The 17,216-nt window shown below is 46.0% G+C and overlaps 1 protein-coding gene and 1 long non-coding RNA gene across 7 annotated transcripts in view; one reads left to right on the plus strand and one right to left on the minus strand.

Annotated features, from left to right (window-relative positions):
• Positions 1-1,429: 1,429 nt before the first annotated feature.
• On the minus strand, positions 1,430-14,111 carry LOC110211930 (uncharacterized). 3 transcript variants are annotated; one of them, XR_002325533.2, is made up of 3 exons: positions 14,017-14,111; positions 4,985-5,050; positions 1,430-3,394 (listed from the first exon to the last, which is right to left on the minus strand). It is a non-coding gene; the product is annotated as an uncharacterized LOC110211930 (long non-coding RNA). The 3 variants fall into 3 exon arrangements; XR_013487263.1 differs by having other exon boundaries at positions 4,985-7,739; XR_013487262.1 differs by lacking the exon at positions 14,017-14,111 and having other exon boundaries at positions 4,985-11,375.
• The window catches only part of SEMA4A (semaphorin 4A), a 29,496-nt gene continuing 16,470 nt past the window's right edge, over positions 4,191-17,216 (plus strand). Inside the window, exons 1-2 of one of the 4 annotated variants that reach the window (XM_078156169.1) lie at positions 4,191-4,214; positions 14,583-14,736. In XM_078156169.1, the coding sequence (XP_078012295.1) occupies positions 14,610-14,736 (127 nt within the window). In that variant the 5' untranslated portion in view covers positions 4,191-4,214; positions 14,583-14,609. Of the gene's footprint in view, positions 4,215-4,764; positions 4,867-13,148; positions 13,451-13,764; positions 13,848-14,582; positions 14,737-17,216 lie in introns of those variants that run through there. The other 3 variants (XM_020991545.2, XM_020991546.2, XM_020991548.2) reach the window with 3 other exon arrangements.

The following is a 17,216-nucleotide window of genomic DNA, read 5'->3' on the forward strand; positions in this document are numbered from 1 at the left end:
GGAGACTGAGGCTCAGGTGAATTGATATGTCCAAGGTCACAGAACTAATAAGTTGCAGAACTCCAATCTAGCCTGCTCTCTATTCCGCCACACTGTCTTTATATCCAGTTTCTTCATCCAATGAGATAATATACATAAATTAATTCAAAAATCTTAAAAGTGTCCATTTTTGTCATTTGGTCTAGGCAAGGCAGAGTAACATAGTGGTTATAGAACTGACCTCAAAGTCAAGAGACTTTGGGTTCCAGGTCTAGCCCTGACACGTGCTAGCTAGACAATCTTGGGAGAAGTTAATTTCATTAATTTTTCAGTGCTCTGGGCAATTTTTTAAGACCAGAAAAAGTGCCAGCCTGCATGGATGGAGGAAATTTCCTCATATAGGAGTTCCCTATGCTAATGAAATGACAGGTCCTGTTTGGTCCAGATATGTGATGTTTATCCCTATAGGGAACTTCCAGCAAGCAAACCTCCTCTATCGGTGCCAATGGTAAACTGTTCTGCTATTTAATGTCTTTGAGGATTGTCTGGGGCTCCTGAGAAGTTAAATGACTTGTCCAGCATCCTACAGCCAGCACATGTCAGAGGCAGGACTTGAACCAAATCTCTGACTCCAGGGCTGGCCTCTCTGTCTGTCTGTCTCTCCACGCCACCCCTCTTCTCTTTCCACATGCCTCTCTCTGTCTCTCTTTTCTCCTCCCTCTCTCCCTTTTTCTTTCTGTCTCTGTCTCTCCTCCCTGTGTCTCTGTGTGTGTCTCTGTGTATGTCTCTCCCTCCCTCCCCCACACCATCTCTCTCCCTCCTTTTCTGTGTGTATCTCTCTGTTTCTCCCTCCCCCTTTCTCTGCCCTTCTGTCTTCTCTCTGTCTCTGTCTGTCTGTTCCCCTCCCCCCAACTCTGCCTTTCCCCAACTATTATTCTCTATACAATGAGGACTAATGCTGCTTAAACCACTTATCTCCTGGGGTGCTGTGAAGAAAGTTCTTTGTGAGTCCCAAAGAGCTATAGAAATGTGAGTTATTAATAACAATAATTAGAATCATTATAAAGGAGGTTGATAAGAACGGTTGAGATTCTTTGGAAACACAAGTAAGAGCACCTGCAAACCCCCATGCTGAGTGGGCAACACCAGAAGGGAGGCTAAAAGGAGGCCTTCCTGTGACTGGGAAAAGGAAGCCTCTGCTCCCCTATCCCCCACTTCCCATCCCCTCTCCCCCTCTCTGGCCTTCGGGAGGATTCCCCAAGCCCCAGAGGCAAAGGCTATTTAATGGTTAATTAGTACAAGTGCACATCACCAGTGTGACAGGAGCAGGCAGGCCTGCTGGATCTGAAGTGTATTCAAATCCTGCCCCTTACTCTTCAAATCAAGAAACATTTTTCAAGCTCTCATAGGAAAGCACCATGCTAGACACCTGAGGATAAGGAGACACTAATCCAGGCCTTCAAGAAACTTATATTCCATAAGAGGGATACAATACAAGAGAAATATATACAAAGTAACACAGTAATTTCAAGAGCAAGAAAATGCTATTAACTGAGGTGTTCAGGAAAGGATACAGAGAGGTATGTATTATACTTGTGTTTGTGTATATAACATGCATGTGAGCATACAACGTACTTGCATATATACTATCTTGTTCATGTGTATTCACTATACATGAATACATGTGTGCATTATATGTGTATGTACACATGCATATACATAAGTACATTACACACTCATATATGCAACATGTACACATAATGTAACATATACATGCAGATATGTATATAGACTATATGTATACATATGCACATAGAAACAACCTACATGCAAATACACACATGTACTATATGTGTATGCATGACTAGAAGCACATATATGTGTACACATGCATACATATGCATAATCTGCACCGTGTATATACAATATCTATATACATATATACATAAACATATGCGTAGTATGTGTGTGTGTGTGTGTGTGTGTGTGCACCTGAGCTATCTATATCTTGAAGGAAAGTAGGGATTCTTTGAGGTGGTGGTGAAAGGGGAAGTGATCCCCAAGCATGGGGGGACCACTTGTACAGTGGCCCAGATTTGGAGATGAAATGCCAGGTTGACTGAAACCACAAGCACTTGAAGGAGAATAATAAGAAACAAGACCAGAAAGTTAGATAGGGGCAAGATTGTAGAAGGCTTTGAATGCCAAACTGCATTATGTCCTCAAGGTAATCAGGAGCTAGTGAAAATTTTTGAGCAGGAGGTGACATGGAGGACTTCGGAAAAAAGTGTGGCAGCATGAAAAGAGCTCTGGATTTGGGGTCAAATCCCAGCTCTTCTATTTACAACTTGTGTGACCTTGGCCAAATTGTCTAACCTCTCTGGGCCTCAGTTTCCTCATTTATAATCTAATAGGTTTGGGCTTGATGATCTCTAATGTTCCTTCCAGCTATAAATCTAAGATCCTAGAGTCAGGTCTGTATTTTAGGAATATCAGTTTGGTCCAGAACTATGATGTTTGTCCCTTTAGGGAACTTCCAAACAAGAAAAGCTCTTCTATCCATGCCTATTGGAAACTGTTTTGCATCTTAAAGTCTTTGAGAGTTGTCCAGGGCTCCTGTATCACTCTGGTCAAGTAAATGTATGGCCAAATAACCATGACTCTGGGGAAGTTATTTCCCCCCAAAGCCTCATCTTCCTCTTTTGTGAAATGAAGATAACTACCTCACTAGGCTGTTATGATGAGTAAATGAGATTGTGTTTGTAAAGTGTTTTTGAAAACCTGAAATTGGACTATCATTATTACCCCTGACTTATAGATGAGGAAATGGAGTCTCAAAGAGGTGGAAATGACTGGTCCAAAGTCACACACAGAGATTTGGACATAGGTCTCTCGTGATTCCAAATCTTTTTTTTTTTTTGCTTTTTGGTGAGGCAATTGGGGTTAAGTGACTTGCCCAGGGTCACACAGCTAGTAAGTGTCAAGTGTGTGAGGTCTGGTTTGAACTCAGGTCCTTCTGACTCCAGGGCTGGTGCTCTATCCACTGCACAACCTAGCTGCCCCTAAATCTGCTCTTTCCATGGTGGCTGACATCTTGACCTTATTGTCCAGAAGCTCAGCATGTATGTATGCCTCCTGCCTGCCTGTACTTCTTGTCCTTGTCATCTGAGGTGCCATCCACCCATCCCCTTGGCACAGGGAGTCACCCCCGTGCTGTCTCAGCTTCTCTCTCGGTCACTTTCTCTTTGACTCTCCAGCTTCACAAAGAACGACAGAACCTCAGAGCTGGAAATGACCTCAGAAATCATTAGCCTAATCTAAGAGAGGCAATGGTGGTGTCATTAAAGCTCAGCTGAGCTGGGAGTCAGCAGTGATCTCAGTCATGAGCAACCTCTCCGAACTTCAGCTTCTTCACCTGTAAAATCAGAATAAATAAATATTTGCCAGACCTACCTTTCAGGACTATGGCTAGCAAATCACTTTGTAAAGCTTAAGGTACCAGACAAATGCGAGCTATGGCTTTTATAAAGTGCTATATAAATTGTACTAGGCAGCATGTTAGAGTGGATAGAGTTTGCCTCAGAGACAGACATTGATTCAAGTTGGCCGCTGGCATATGCTGGCTGGAACCCTAGATGAGGCCCTTAACCTCTCTGTGCCCCAGGAACTCTTGAAGATTGTCTGTGTTGGAGAGAAAATACTGATATCTGATATGTATTGGTAGAGGGAGTTTGCTCACAAGGAGTTCCCTTAAATCATAGGTCTGGATATATATGTGTGTGTGTGTATGTGTGTGTGTAATACATACATGAACACACATACACATATACACATATATACACACAGAGACATTAGGTATACAAATATACATATTATATTATTTTATAGACAAGGAAATTGAGTCCTAGTGAGGTCAGAGCCAGTTAACAACAAGGCCTGGGCTAAAACCTAGGTCTACAATTCTTCCCTCCATGCTCTTCCACTTAATTGCTCACATCCTCCTCCCCTCCCCATATCCCATCCCTACACAGACAAAGAACTAAGTCAAAGGGTTTGTTTTCCCTTTTTCTATCAAAGACTAGAGCCCCAGGAAGGGGAGGGTGATCAGGCTGTCATTTACAGGCTGTCCCTGTCATTTACCTTGGAGCCCCAATTTTCCATAATTACTCCACAGACAGAAACAAGAGAGGCTTAAGGAAGCAAATAAGAAGGGGACAAGAGAATCTCTGCCACAGGTAACTAGGTGCCCAGCTTCCTTCTCTCCCCAGCTCCCTAAATGTGTCAAGTCTGTCCTATAGAATCTGAGGATCTGGCTCCCTTCCCCCTCCCTCCCTCCCTTTATGCTCCCTGGGCCCTGTCTCAGGGGCTGGGTGCCCATGCTCTGTGCCAGGCAGTGCCAGCTGGCAATCCCAGTCAGGAAATGAGGTGGCACTAATGCTGGGGGGGAGGGGAGCTGGGTGCGTGGACCCCTGTGGGGAGTGGTAGCTTGGGATCAAAGGAAACTGGGAGGTTTGGACACTAGAATCCCTCAGGAGAGTACAGGCTCAGAAAGAATTGAAACCAATTGTCTGGGAAGATAGGATGCCCGGGTTTTCCATGACCCAGAAGTGACTGAACAGTGTTGATCTGGGGCACTCAAGGGAGTGGAGTGGATCTAAGGCCCTAGCAGCCCCACCATTCACTCTTCCACACATACCAACTCCCTTAAGCTGCCCCCAGCTAATCCAGTCTGGCTCCTTTAAGAGCTGCCTGGGAACTGGGGCACCAGAGGGGACTGACACCAGAGGACCTCCCCCTACCATGCCCTCCCTGCCCCGCCCCCTGCCTGATACAGACACTTCTGGGAGCCTGGACGCCTGGGTTGGGGTCTCCACTGCTGGGCCAGGGGTAAGGTCTGGGGTTAGGGGAAAGGGACCCTGAGTCTCCGGAGATGGGGGGCTGGGACATGTGGATGCCTGGATTTCTTCTTCTCTAACTCTAATTCAAGTTCTTAGAGGGCCCCTACCTAGGTTCCCAGAGTTTCTGGATTCTTCAGAGAGTACAGCTCCAGGAGTGGGAAGTTTTCTGACACCTAGGTACAAGATGGATAACTCACTCAGTCCTGAGAGATAGACATAGGGAGGTTGGATGCTTGGATCCCCATCTTTGCTGCTTTTCTCCAGTCTTCAGTTTACTAGCTCCCACACAGGTCTCTATTTCCTGGGTTCCCTCAAGTCTCAGCTCTAATCCCCAGCCATACTAGCTTCTCCAAGGTGAGGAAACTAAGGCTGGGAGAGAAAAGCAAACTAACATTGATGAAATTGGTATATCAGAAGAGATGGAGTTTAGACCAAAGGAAGGGCTTCTCTCCCATCAGCCCAAGAAGGAAGGACCCACGTGTCTAGCTCACCCCAACAAACTCCTCCCTTGCTTCTGTGCCCAAGGTCAAAGTCCTCCCTTCTTTATCGTGGCAACTTAGCTTTTTTCTTGAATAGCAGGGACTTGGTCACAAGAAATCTACCAGGTTAACTAGGATCAATCAATCAATTAACAAGAATTCATTAAGTATTTGCTATTGCCAAGCACTGTACTGGAGATACAAATACAGAGAATGAAACAATCGCTACTAGCAAGTAACATAAAAGTCTATTAAGGGAGACAAGAAATATAAAAATAGATAAAGCTCAATCCAAATCCATAAAATAATTAAATATAAGGTGGTTTGGGAGGGAGGGGACTTGATCTTGGGAAGATCAGAAAAGACTTCATGTGGGAGATGGTGCCTGAGCTTCATCCTAAAGGGACTCTGAAGCTGGTCAGGAGGGAGTACACAGCAGGCAAAAGGAACAGCAAAGGTAAAGGCACACAGATGGGAACTGGAGTGGCTGATTGAGGAACAGAGAGAAGGCCAGTTTGGGTGAATCTCAGGCTATAGGAAAGGAAGTCATGTTCAATGAGGCTGGAAAGAGAGGATCATAGATGGAGAGCTAGAGGGGGGAGCTAAGACCCATTGAGCTCAATCCCCTCATTTTACAGTTGAGGAAATGGAGTCAGTTCATCACTGTCAGGTGGAGGCAGAATTTCTCATCTGTCCCGAAGTTTAACCGCCTTCCTTCTAAATCCATTCCCTGTTTCCTCCAGTTACTGTCACCATCCCCTAAGCCCTGGAAAGAGGGCAGAACTGGAAGCATCTTTAGGCCCTCACCCAAACAGGGGCCCCCTAGAACGCTCAATGGGGCAGGCTGGATCAGATTGACAGGAAGTGGTAGAGAAGGGATGTGGGTCCAGCTGATCTTCTGCTTTCTACCTTGCTCAGCAGGAAATTACTCATCCCCTAACTCTACCCCAGACTGATTGCCACTCTAAAGGGGAACTGGGCATATTTCATGTAACCTTTGAAATGCCCTCCAAATCTGATTACGCACACACACACACACACACACACACACACACACACACACACGCTTCACCCTTATTCTTTTATTTCTTCCTGGAAATTAAGATGATTCTGGGGAAAAGCCCCAGCTCCTCAAAGCCTCAAGTACTTTGAACTCAACCTTTTCCTACGAGGCTTTTTTTCCCCCACCCCGGAGGCAACTGAAGTTAAGTGACTCACCCAGGGTCATACACTAATTGTCTGAGGCCAAATTTGAACTCAGGTCCTCCTGACTCCAGGGCCAGTGCTCTATCCATTGTACCATCTAGCAGCCCCTCTACAATGCTTTGTAGTATTTTACAAAGCATTTTCATCATATTAATTCTTGAGGCAAGTAGAACAGCTTTATTATCCCCATTCTATGGGTAAGGAAACAGCCTCAAAAAGGTTAAGTGTGATAGTGGAAAGAACATGGGCTCAGGAATCTGAGGAGCTGGATTCAAATCCTGCCTCTGATGCTTAAAACCTTCCTGACCTTAACCAAGTCACTCCTCATCTGTAAAAATGAAATGGGTGGACCTTGTGCCCAACCTCCAAGGTCCCCTCCAGTTCTAGTTTTAGGATGTTATGATTTGTTCCTGGTCACACAGCTAAGAAGTATCAGAGCTGGGATTCAAACCTAGGTCTCCTGAGTATAAGATGAGTGAGGTTTTAGATTAGCTTTAAGATTAGGAATTTTACCGAGCTCCAGCCTGATGGTTCCTAAAAAAAAAAAAAGGAAACACCTGGGAAATTGGGTTGGGGTTGGGGAGTCACAAGATAAAATAAGCCCAAACCCCTAGGTCTTCTTGATACTGGCAATGCAGGGAAGCCACCCTTTGCCTCTTAACCCACTGGCCCCTCCTCTTTCTTACCTGGCTAGATTGAGTTCTTTAGAGAAGAGAGTCCAATCAAAAAACACTGAGGATTGCTTTCTGATATCTACTTTCTCACTCATTCCCTTCTTATTTGGGTGTCATTAGTGGGTAATCCAAAGAGAGTTGCCTGGAGGAGGTCAGGAGGGGAGACTTCCTGGGTAGCCAAGTAGGAGAACTGGGACTTGATATCCTGGGGTTCCCTTTCCCATCAAAAAGAGGTAAAAGAAAAAAAAGCTTCTTTGGGTTTTGGACTAGAATACTATTGTACACCACCTCATTTGCCCACTGATAGATACATGTATTTGCATAGGCTATTACCATCCTTATTTGCCTAGGGCCAGGCTGGAACCCAGGTGTCCCATCTCTCAAACATTCCCTTGGGTATGGTGGGTGTCTAGGAGCTGGAGTGATGAAGGAAAGGTCTCAACAAGAAGTATTGGCCATAGTTAGATTTGCTTGCCACATCTGGAGCACATCTGCATCTTGAGCTGCGGAGAGGTGGGGGGTAGTGGCGGGGGATTAGATGGCAGGGGATTGCCCATATATCTTTCCCCCACATCTGGTTTCCTGCTGCAGAAGGTGGAGAGGGTAGGAGGAGAGAGATGGGGGAGATTATGGCCCCACCCCCCCAAAGGAGATGCGGTTGCCATGGTGACATGAGGACCAGAGGGGCGGAGATGAGGATACTGTGAGGGGCGGGGGTGTGGCAGGAGCTGAGACAGAGGGAGATGGGAACATCCTGATTGCAAGGGGGAGGGAGACTCGGAATTCCCAAGCTCCAGGTGAGTGTCGTGGGGGGAGAGAGTAAGGAGACAGCTGGTATACTGAGGTGGGGGCCACGTTATTGTCTGGCACTGTTTCCTGTTTGAGTAAGAGATAGACTAAGGGGCGGGGGCAGGCTATTGTGTGGAGACCCCAGCTCTCTCAGTGTCATTGGATTGGAAAGGATTGGGGGCTGGAGAAGAAGGGATAACGTTGGAAAGATCATTAGGAAGAGAGGGTAGGGCTTAGGGCATACTGGAAAGGAGGGAAAGAAGATGAGAGACACTATGGAAAAACAGAGAGGCTGAGACTGTTAGGAGAGAGGACAGGGGCTGGGGGACATCCAAAGAGGAGGGTGAGGGGCTATGAGGACATGGAGGAATGAGGAGGGAGTGTGAGCTTATTTAAACCACATAGAAAATCAAAGCTGGGAAAAAGAGATGCATCCAGCAGAAAAGAGATCCTTTGGGGCTTCCTGGATTCCCCTAGAGTGGAAGGTACCCCCTTCCCAGGTCAGATGGAAAGGGAACTACGGGGTGGACGAGTGGAAAAAGAACCAGCATGGATTTTTCCATTTTCCCCATGAGCAGACTAGCTCATTCACTGCTTTTTTCCCTTTGGAAGAGAATATTTCCCACCTGGCTTGCAGTAGAGTTCAGGAAGTTATCCATACCAAGATTTAGGTTTCAGAGGGAGCATGTAGGTGGTGGTGATTAACACAGGGAAGCCAGTGATACCTGAGTCTTCACTCCCATCTTGGTCTCCATTCGAAGGCCATAAAGCGCAGACAGGAAGGGGTTAATGTTTGATGTGGTCTGGGAGGTAAGGGGGAGGAGCCCTGAATGGAGAACCCAAGCTGATCTAAGGCTTTCCATTCTAGAGTTTCCCAGGGCTTTTTTGGAGGTCATTGTTGTCAGTCCCCTGCTTCTGGGTTGCACTGTCCCCTTAATGTTATTCTGAAGCCTCGATCTCTGATTTCTAAGTGAGGAGGAACTCCAAATCAGCTCTCTTCTTTTCCATTCATATTGTGGAAGGTAGACTTTGGGAGGGACTAGATTGTGAGGGATAGGTACAGAGGAGGGAGAAAGGTGCTTTCCATCTGTGGGGCTGAGTTTAGGGAGAAAGCAGCTCACTGTGAAGGCTCTGGGAGGGCAATGATAATGGCCTTTCTCTTCTGAGGTTTCTGTTCCCCCTACAGCAAGAGAGAGGGAAGGGAAACGAGTGTCCAGCTTCAGAAGGGATAGGAATTTCCCCCACCACACCCTTCTCCTCACTTACCCAAGGGTGAACCTCCAACACAAGTTGCATGGAAGATACACATATCTGCGTATGTGGGAGCTGGAAAGGGGGGAGGGACCTATTGCCTGAGTCCTGGGGGTAGTGGAGATTAAGATACCTGAGGTGAGAGAAACTAGAAGCTAGAATGCCTTCCCAGCTTTTATGCTCCACAATAGTTCTTCCTTCCCTCCTTCTTCCACAGGACTGGGCCAGAGGACCCCAAATGACAGAATTGTATAGTTGAAAGGGACCTCAAAGGTCCTCTATTGCAACCTAAAGAGGAATCCCACAGACAGACAGACACACACTATTCCTCTTAAATGTTAATCCATCTTTGCTTGAAGACCTCTGGGGGGTAGAGGTTGGGGGGGGATGTCTCAGGAACCTGCAACCTTTGGGATGGCTTTAATTGTGGGAGAATTTTTCCTTATATCAGCCCTAAATCTCCCTTTCTCCAATTCCTGCCTATTGTTTCTAGTCCTGCCCTCTGAAGCCAAACAGACCAAGTTCAATCTCTCTTCCACCAGCTAGCCTTCCAATATTTGAGGACAACTATCATATTCCTTCCAGTTAAACATCTGTAGTTCATTCTACCAATCCTCATATGTCATTGTCTCTAGGTCCCTTACCATTCTAAGTCCTGAGGAACCCATCTCAAGGGACCTGGGTTCTGCTGAGGGTGGAGTGGAACTCCAACTCCACCTGTCCTCTCCCTTTCTTATCAGAACTCCTCCCAACTGACCCAGATACAGGAGTATCTTTTCAGACTGGATTAGGGGGAAAGGGCTGGCACTTACATCAGAAGTGGGATGGGTTGGAGGCTGGGATGGGCTGGATATTGGAAGTTACCCAGTTTCCTTCAATCCCCTGGATACAAGGGGATAAAGAGAGCCACCACATCTGGGAGCAGGGGAGATGGGATGCCTTGCTGAAAACTATAACCTCCAATGAGATAGCATATATATAGTGCTTTGCAAACCTTAAAGTACTCTATAAATGCTAAGTATTATCATTATTACTACTCTAGGCAATAACTGCTGGGAAGTGGGCCCTGCCACAGTTCCTCAGATGTACAGGAGGATACAGAACAGGGTTTAGATTTCGAAACTCCAAGAATAAGAGAGGGAAAAGAAATAGGCTTTGGATGCAGTTCTTTCATGAGCTGGGATGGACTGATTTTATCTGATCTATGGAGGGCGCAGAACAAGAGGGGATGATGCTACAGAAAAAAAGAAAAAAGCAAGCAAATAAACAAACAATAATACAGGAAAAATGGAGGTCATGGAGATGTGTTTCCCCTTAAGGATGATTCTCCTGTTGGGAGGAAGATTTAGCTAACCCCTGCTAAGAGGTTCTTAAGGCACCAACTCACTTGTTTTAAAGATAAGACTGAGGTCTAGACAGGGGAAGTGACTAATTTTCTCAAGATCCCCCAACTAGTAGTAACAAAACTGAGACTAGAATTGGTCTGTCTCCCTTAAATCTCTTCCCACTTGAATACACTCTCCACACAGCTTCCAAAGGAACTTTCCTTAAGTGTAGATATTAGTCTAATAAATAAACATTCATTAAGCACCTACTGTTTGCTAGGCACTGTGCTAAGCTCTGTGGAGAAAAAGGAAAGAAAATGACAATCCCTGCCCTGGAGGAGCTCATAATCTAATGGGGGAGACAGCATGAAAACAACCATGTACCAACCAGTTATACACAAGATAAATTAAAAGTAGTGGGAAGGCACTAAAATGAAGAGGCATTGGGAAAGGTTTCCTGTGGTGGGTGGGATTTTAGCTAGGACTTGAAGGAAACCAGGGGAGCCAGGAGTTCAAAGGTAAGGAGGGAGAGAGCATTCCAACTCCAGGGAAAAGCCTGTGAAAATGCCTAGAGTGGGCAGATGAAATGATTTGCTCCAGGAATGTGACCAGGTATGACACTCCAATGAACACCAGTGGCTTCCTATAGCTTCTAGGATAAAGTATGATAAACTTCTCTGATTGACTTTTAAAGCCAAATTGAGATCAATATTATCAAAGGAGAAAACATTTTTGAAGCACTTAGCACAAGTACCTGGCAGTAGTAGGCACTTAACAAATAGTGTTACTTTCCTCCCTCCTTCCTCTTCACACCCCAGCCCAGGGGTGGGGAACCTTTGGCCTCAAGGCCACAGTGGCCCTCTAGGTCCTCAAGTGTGGCCTTTTGACTGAATCCAAATTTCACAGAACAAAGGTTCCCCGCCCCCTGGCCTAGCCCTAACCTATCTTTCTAACCTCTTTCTCTCTTTCCACATATATATATATATATATATATATATATATATATATATATATGTAACATATGTGTACATCACATGCAAATACCCATATATATCTATAACCCACACATTCTATGCAACCACTCCTACAATACATATATGCATGTGTATACCCACATGTATGTATGTATGCATGAATGTATGTGTGTGTGTGTGTATAAAATCTCCCATTCCTGAATTCTGCAGTCCAGTCACACTGGCCTTCTCACTGTACCTCCCACATAGCACTTTATCTCCTATCTCCACTTTGTGCTAGCTATCCCCTAAGCCTGGAATTCCTTATTTCCTTCAAGCCTCAGCTCAAGTATCCTATCTTTCCTGATCCCCCAACTGTTAGTGTTTCCCCTCTCAAACTACCTTGTATTGATTTCATATTTATGCTATACACGTTTCTTTTGCATATTGTCTTCTCTAATAGAATAAGCTCTTTGAGATCAAGGACCATTTTTCTGTCTTTGTATTGCTAGTGTCTAGCATAGTACTTGGCACATAACAGGTACCTAATAAATGCCTTTTGATTGATTGATAGGTTGATTGATGGAATACAAATCTTCTGACTCCCCCTCCAGGGCTCCTTCTACTAGAGTACCATGGCTTATGGGGCACAGAGGCAGGAGGATGGGTATAATAAGCCCTGACCCTCATGCCTCCCATTCCTAGGAGGCTGCAACCAGGACCCAGGAATCTTGTCCCTTAGCACCCAGAATGAGGTGGGTCATAGGATCTCTAAGCACCCTTAACTGGCAATCCTGGCATCACCTCTTCCCCTGGGAGTGGTGGAGGCTGGAGCTGACCTAGTCTAGGTGAACAGGAAGCTCGATTTATGGGCTGCTGGGCCCCTGATGGAGGGATGCCTTGTTAACTTGGCTTTTATGAGTTTTTCCTTGGAACCAGGAGTGAGAAGAGGGAAAAGGATCCAGGGAACTGGAGCCCAAAGAAAAATTGGCTGAGGAGGGTGGGTGGGACAGTCTCTTGTCACAGACTTCAAGTTCATGGAAGAGGGAATGAGGAGGAGACATCTCTATTGGCTGGGGGAGAGTAGGGGGGCAAATGAGAGGGGCTGATGATGCAGCATGACAGAATGAGGTTAGATATCAGGAGGGAACCACTGAGTAGGGCCCTAAACATGATCCTCTGTACTTATATTATTCATTATTTTACTTCTTAAGGTCAGGGTTGGGACTATATGCAAGAGGGATGAAAATCAGACCTCAGGAGGGACTTCCTGGAGTGGGGGATGGGGGTAAGACCCCAGGCTGTGGTTAGATGAATTTGAAAAAATCAGAGGGTATATTGTTTTTCCTTCCTGGGAGATCTTGGGTAAGAAAGATCTAGGGAGGCAGGGAAGGAGAGTAACTGCATGGTATAAAAGCAGGGGTATGGCTGATATGATCCTAGATGGTGGGCTTTGTTTTTTTGTTTTTTTGTTTTTCCTTCTGGTGTTTGACTTTGGTTTTCTGGCTGGCTCTGTAATAGAGAAGAAGGGGCGGGTCCCTTGGGGAGAAGGGGGGGGGTTTACCCCTTTCTCCTCCCAATCCCCCAACTTCCGGGTACAGATTGAGATCTGTAGCAACTTGAGAGGCGGAAATTCTGGTTTGTTTGACTCACCCGCCCCAGGACTCCCTGCTTTGAAATTGGCATTTTCCTGGGCACCATGGGCACCTGGATTGCTGCCCTCTTGACTCGGCCAGATTAAGCCTTTCCCCCCACTGCCCCACTGGGGCATTGACACCCCCTCCCCAACCCTCCCCTTTTCCTTCCTGACTGCACCTGTTCTTGGATAATCTTCCCAGCTGGGAGCCAGGACATCTGGGTTCTTGTTGGGGGGCAGCTCAGCACTGCATCTCAAGGGTATGTGAAAGTGGGAAGTGCTGGGGGGGGAGTGGGGGGGAAGGATTTAGGTAGGGAAGGGAAGAAGGGAGAAGTTAGTAGGGTGAAGGATAGTATGAAGACAGGGAAATATAGGGAATCATAGAAACATCAAGACACAGAGAGACGTGGAGAAAGGAGATATTGAAAAATGGGGTGACCTGAAGAAGGAAATAAAGACTAGAGAGAAAGAGCAGACCAAAGAGAGGCATAGAGAATCAGCAGGTCCCTCCCTGGTGCTCATAGCCCCTAATTCAGTTACATGGACTAACCACACATCCTGTTCCCTCATGTCTGAGTAGGGGAGAGATACAAAAAGGACTTACTGACTTGCACTTAGCTTGTAGTTAGTGTCAGAGAACTGTCTAAGCTCCATCAGGTAGGGCAATTCAATTCAATTTTGGTGGGGAAAGAGGGAGGGAGGAATTGAGGAGGTTAGCAAGGCTCATGTTGGGGGGGAAGGCTAATGAAGAAACAGTGTTGTGGAAAGATGATTAGAAAGAGGGAGGTGGGAAGGAGGGAGAAGGAAAACCTGACCCATCTATTACCTGAACGGATGTGTGCCTTCTCACTGGCTCACTGACAGTGTCTGGCTCTAGAAGTCCTGAAAAAAAAAAAAAGAAGATGAAGAGGGAAGATGTCTCAGTCCCTGAGATTCGGAAGAAGGATCTTGGGGAGATAGGGCACTATTAGTCCAGTCCTCTACGGAGAGGGGAATGAGAAGGGACGGCCCTTCAGCAGGAGGGAGGGTCAGACTTTTGCAGACACAAGTCTTGAATGTGGAAGTGGAGAGGCATCAAGGGTGGTGGCGGAGGGGACCCAGAGGAGATGAGAGCAAGGGCTCTTCTACTTCATTTGCCACAAAGGACAGAGTTGGGGACCCACCCAAATTTTAGTGAAGGATAGAAATTTCCTCTGCCCCAAATCTTTCCATACTATTCCCTTTCCATATCGGTCCATCCCCAACTTGCCATTCACCCACTTCTTCCTCCCTGGGCTGTGCTTCTTTGAGTTGGGGGAAGGAAGATGAGGGGTGGAGTGAAAGGGGTGGGGAAGATGGGATGTGGGGAGGATTACTCAGCTAGAATATGTGTCTTCCTCTGTCTTTCTACAGAACCTCCAAGTGACACTGAGAGCCACCATGGTGCACTCAGCCCGCTGCTTGAACTCCAGGATCCCCTTTCTTCTTCTGTTCCCCCCCACGCTACTGCTGCTCTTCCCTGGAGGTCTGGGGCAGGGTCCAGTGCCCAGGATCAAATATGCTGCAGGTGAGAAGGTCTTTAAGGGCTGGGCAGGGGGAGACACAGAGGCAGAGGAAGGGAGCGGATGGAGAGAGGGAAAAAGGAAGACTGAGTTAAAGGAAGAAATGGGAGAGAGAAGGGCAAAGGAGTAGGCAGATGAAGGGAAGAAGATACAAGAAGATGAAAATGGGCAGGGACAGAGAAATGGGACAGCAACTGAGAAAAGGACAGAGAGGGAGAGGGAGGTGAAAAGAGTCTCAAAGGAGAGGAAGGAGGGAGGGGGGACAGAGATGGGAAGGAGAGAAATGGGAAAGCAGTAGGAGGGAGCTAGAGAGACATGGGAGAAAGACAAAGAGATGGAAGGGACAGGGAAATGGGGGAGAAACAGAGACATAAGGGTGTCAACCAGACTGAACCAGCCTCTAACTTGTGGATGGTGGGAGCCAAACAGAGCAGGCTAGAGACGGGAGAGTTAGGAAACAAACAGAAGTTTAATTTCAAAGTGAGGGAAATGGCTTGCAAGCAAGGACACATGTGCTGGGGCCCCACCTCTAGTGGGGGCAGTGTGAGGCAGTGTGAGGAGATCTCAGTCCTCATACCAATAGCTACATAGTGAGCTGTAGCCCTAACAACGAGGGGTAACAGCAGCAATGTGACAAGTTTGATCCATAGCAGTGCTTCATGAATGGAACATGGCTACTTATCCATTTGTCCAGTGGTTGTCCAAGTCAGACACCACCTGTTGTTGGTCAAAGCAATACAATAATTATGTGATTTTGCTGGAGGTTGAGATCATCCAGAGGGTGAGTGCAAAGGATTGTTGTTATGCCAAGCTCAGGGCACAGCCTGCTTGCTGGGCCTTAGCTCTAGAAAACAGGGTATCTGCTAATATCTTGACAAGGGTGACAGAGAGACAGAAAGAACTGGGGGAGAAGGAGATGGAAGGAAGATAAAGAAAGACAGAGAGACACAGGAAAGTTACAGAGGGGTCAGAGACAGAGAGACAGGAGACAGAAAGGGAGATGGGGGAGAGAATAGGATGAGAGAAAAGAAGTAGCAAAGATCTATCAACAAGCAATATTAAATGTGTCAGGCAATAGGCTAGGTACCAGAGATACCAAGATAAAAGTAAAATAATCCCTGTTCTCAAGGAACTTACAACCCAGACAGACATGTATGTACATAAACACTTATACATGTACATATATACATATATTGCATATACATATACACACTGAACTACCAGTGCTCACAGAAGGGGAGGACTGTATAATGAGACTGGAAAGGTAGGTTAGGTCCAGGTCATATAGAGCCTTAAGTGCCAAACAGAGGTATTTGGACTTCATTCTAGAGGTTATAAGAAGCTATTGGAGTTTATTGAATAGGGGAGTGATATGGTCAAATCTGCACTTTAGGAAAATCACTTTGACAGTTACAAGGAGGATATGCTAGAATATGGAAAGACCGGCGGCAAGGAGGCCAAGTAGGAGGCTCTTGCAATAGTCCAGGCAAGAGGTGATGAGGGCCTGAACTAGGGTGGGGGCTTTGGGGTAAAGAGAACAGATGTGTAAAATGTCAAGAAGATAGAAGCAAGATTTGGTTACTGTAGGGTGACAGAGACAGAAGTGAAACGGTTAAGAGAAAAACAGTAGAGGAAGAGAAAAAAAATGGGTGAGAGATCAGAGTGATAAACATTATAAGTGATTGTGATAAAGAGGATAGAAAAAAGATGGAGAGATGGGAGAGGTACAAAGAGAGGAAAGAGATAAGAGAGAGGAAAGGCAGGAGATATGTATACAGAGTTATATCAAAAAGGGGAAGAAATATGTCTATAGAGACTGAGACCGAGTACCATTGTGGGAAATGGTCAGAGAATAAAGACCCACTGGAGCAGGAGGGGAGAGACATGGACAGTGAAAGTTGTTTGGGAGAGGACTGAGTCGGTCAGGGAAGGAGGGGTGAGCCGAGTATAAGAAAAGGAGATGGCTTGTGCCCCTATCTCAGTTCCCCAGGGTCACAGGTTTCCCTTCACTGCTTACCCCAAAGGTATACCAAAAAAATCCTTGGAAATCTGTTGGTACAGAACAAGAAACATTTTTTAAGCATCTACTATGTGTCACGCATTCTGCTAAGTGCTAGCAATGCAAAAAGAAGTAAAAGATAGTCCCTGCCCTCAAGGAGTTTACAATCGAATGGGGAAGACCACAAGCAAAAAAATGTATAAAAACAAGCTATACACATATATAAATGGGAAATAATCAGCAAAGGGAAGGCATTAGAATTAAGAAGGCTGGGGAAAGGCTCCTTATAAAAGATGAGATTCTGGTTGGGATTTAAAGGAAGCCAATAGGCCAAGATAAGGAGAGAGCATTCCAGGAAAGGGGGATAGGTAGTGAAAATGCCCTGACTTGGGAGATGGAATGTCTTGCTCAAGGAACAGCCAGGTGGCCAGTATCACTGGATTCAAGAACATGTAATAGGGAGTAAGGTTTAAGAAGAATGGAAAG

This window comes from Phascolarctos cinereus, unplaced genomic scaffold, assembly GCF_003287225.1.
Source record: "Phascolarctos cinereus isolate Bilbo 61053 unplaced genomic scaffold, phaCin_HiC Scaffold_5;HRSCAF=322, whole genome shotgun sequence".
Classification (NCBI taxonomy): Eukaryota; Metazoa; Chordata; class Mammalia; order Diprotodontia; family Phascolarctidae; genus Phascolarctos; species Phascolarctos cinereus.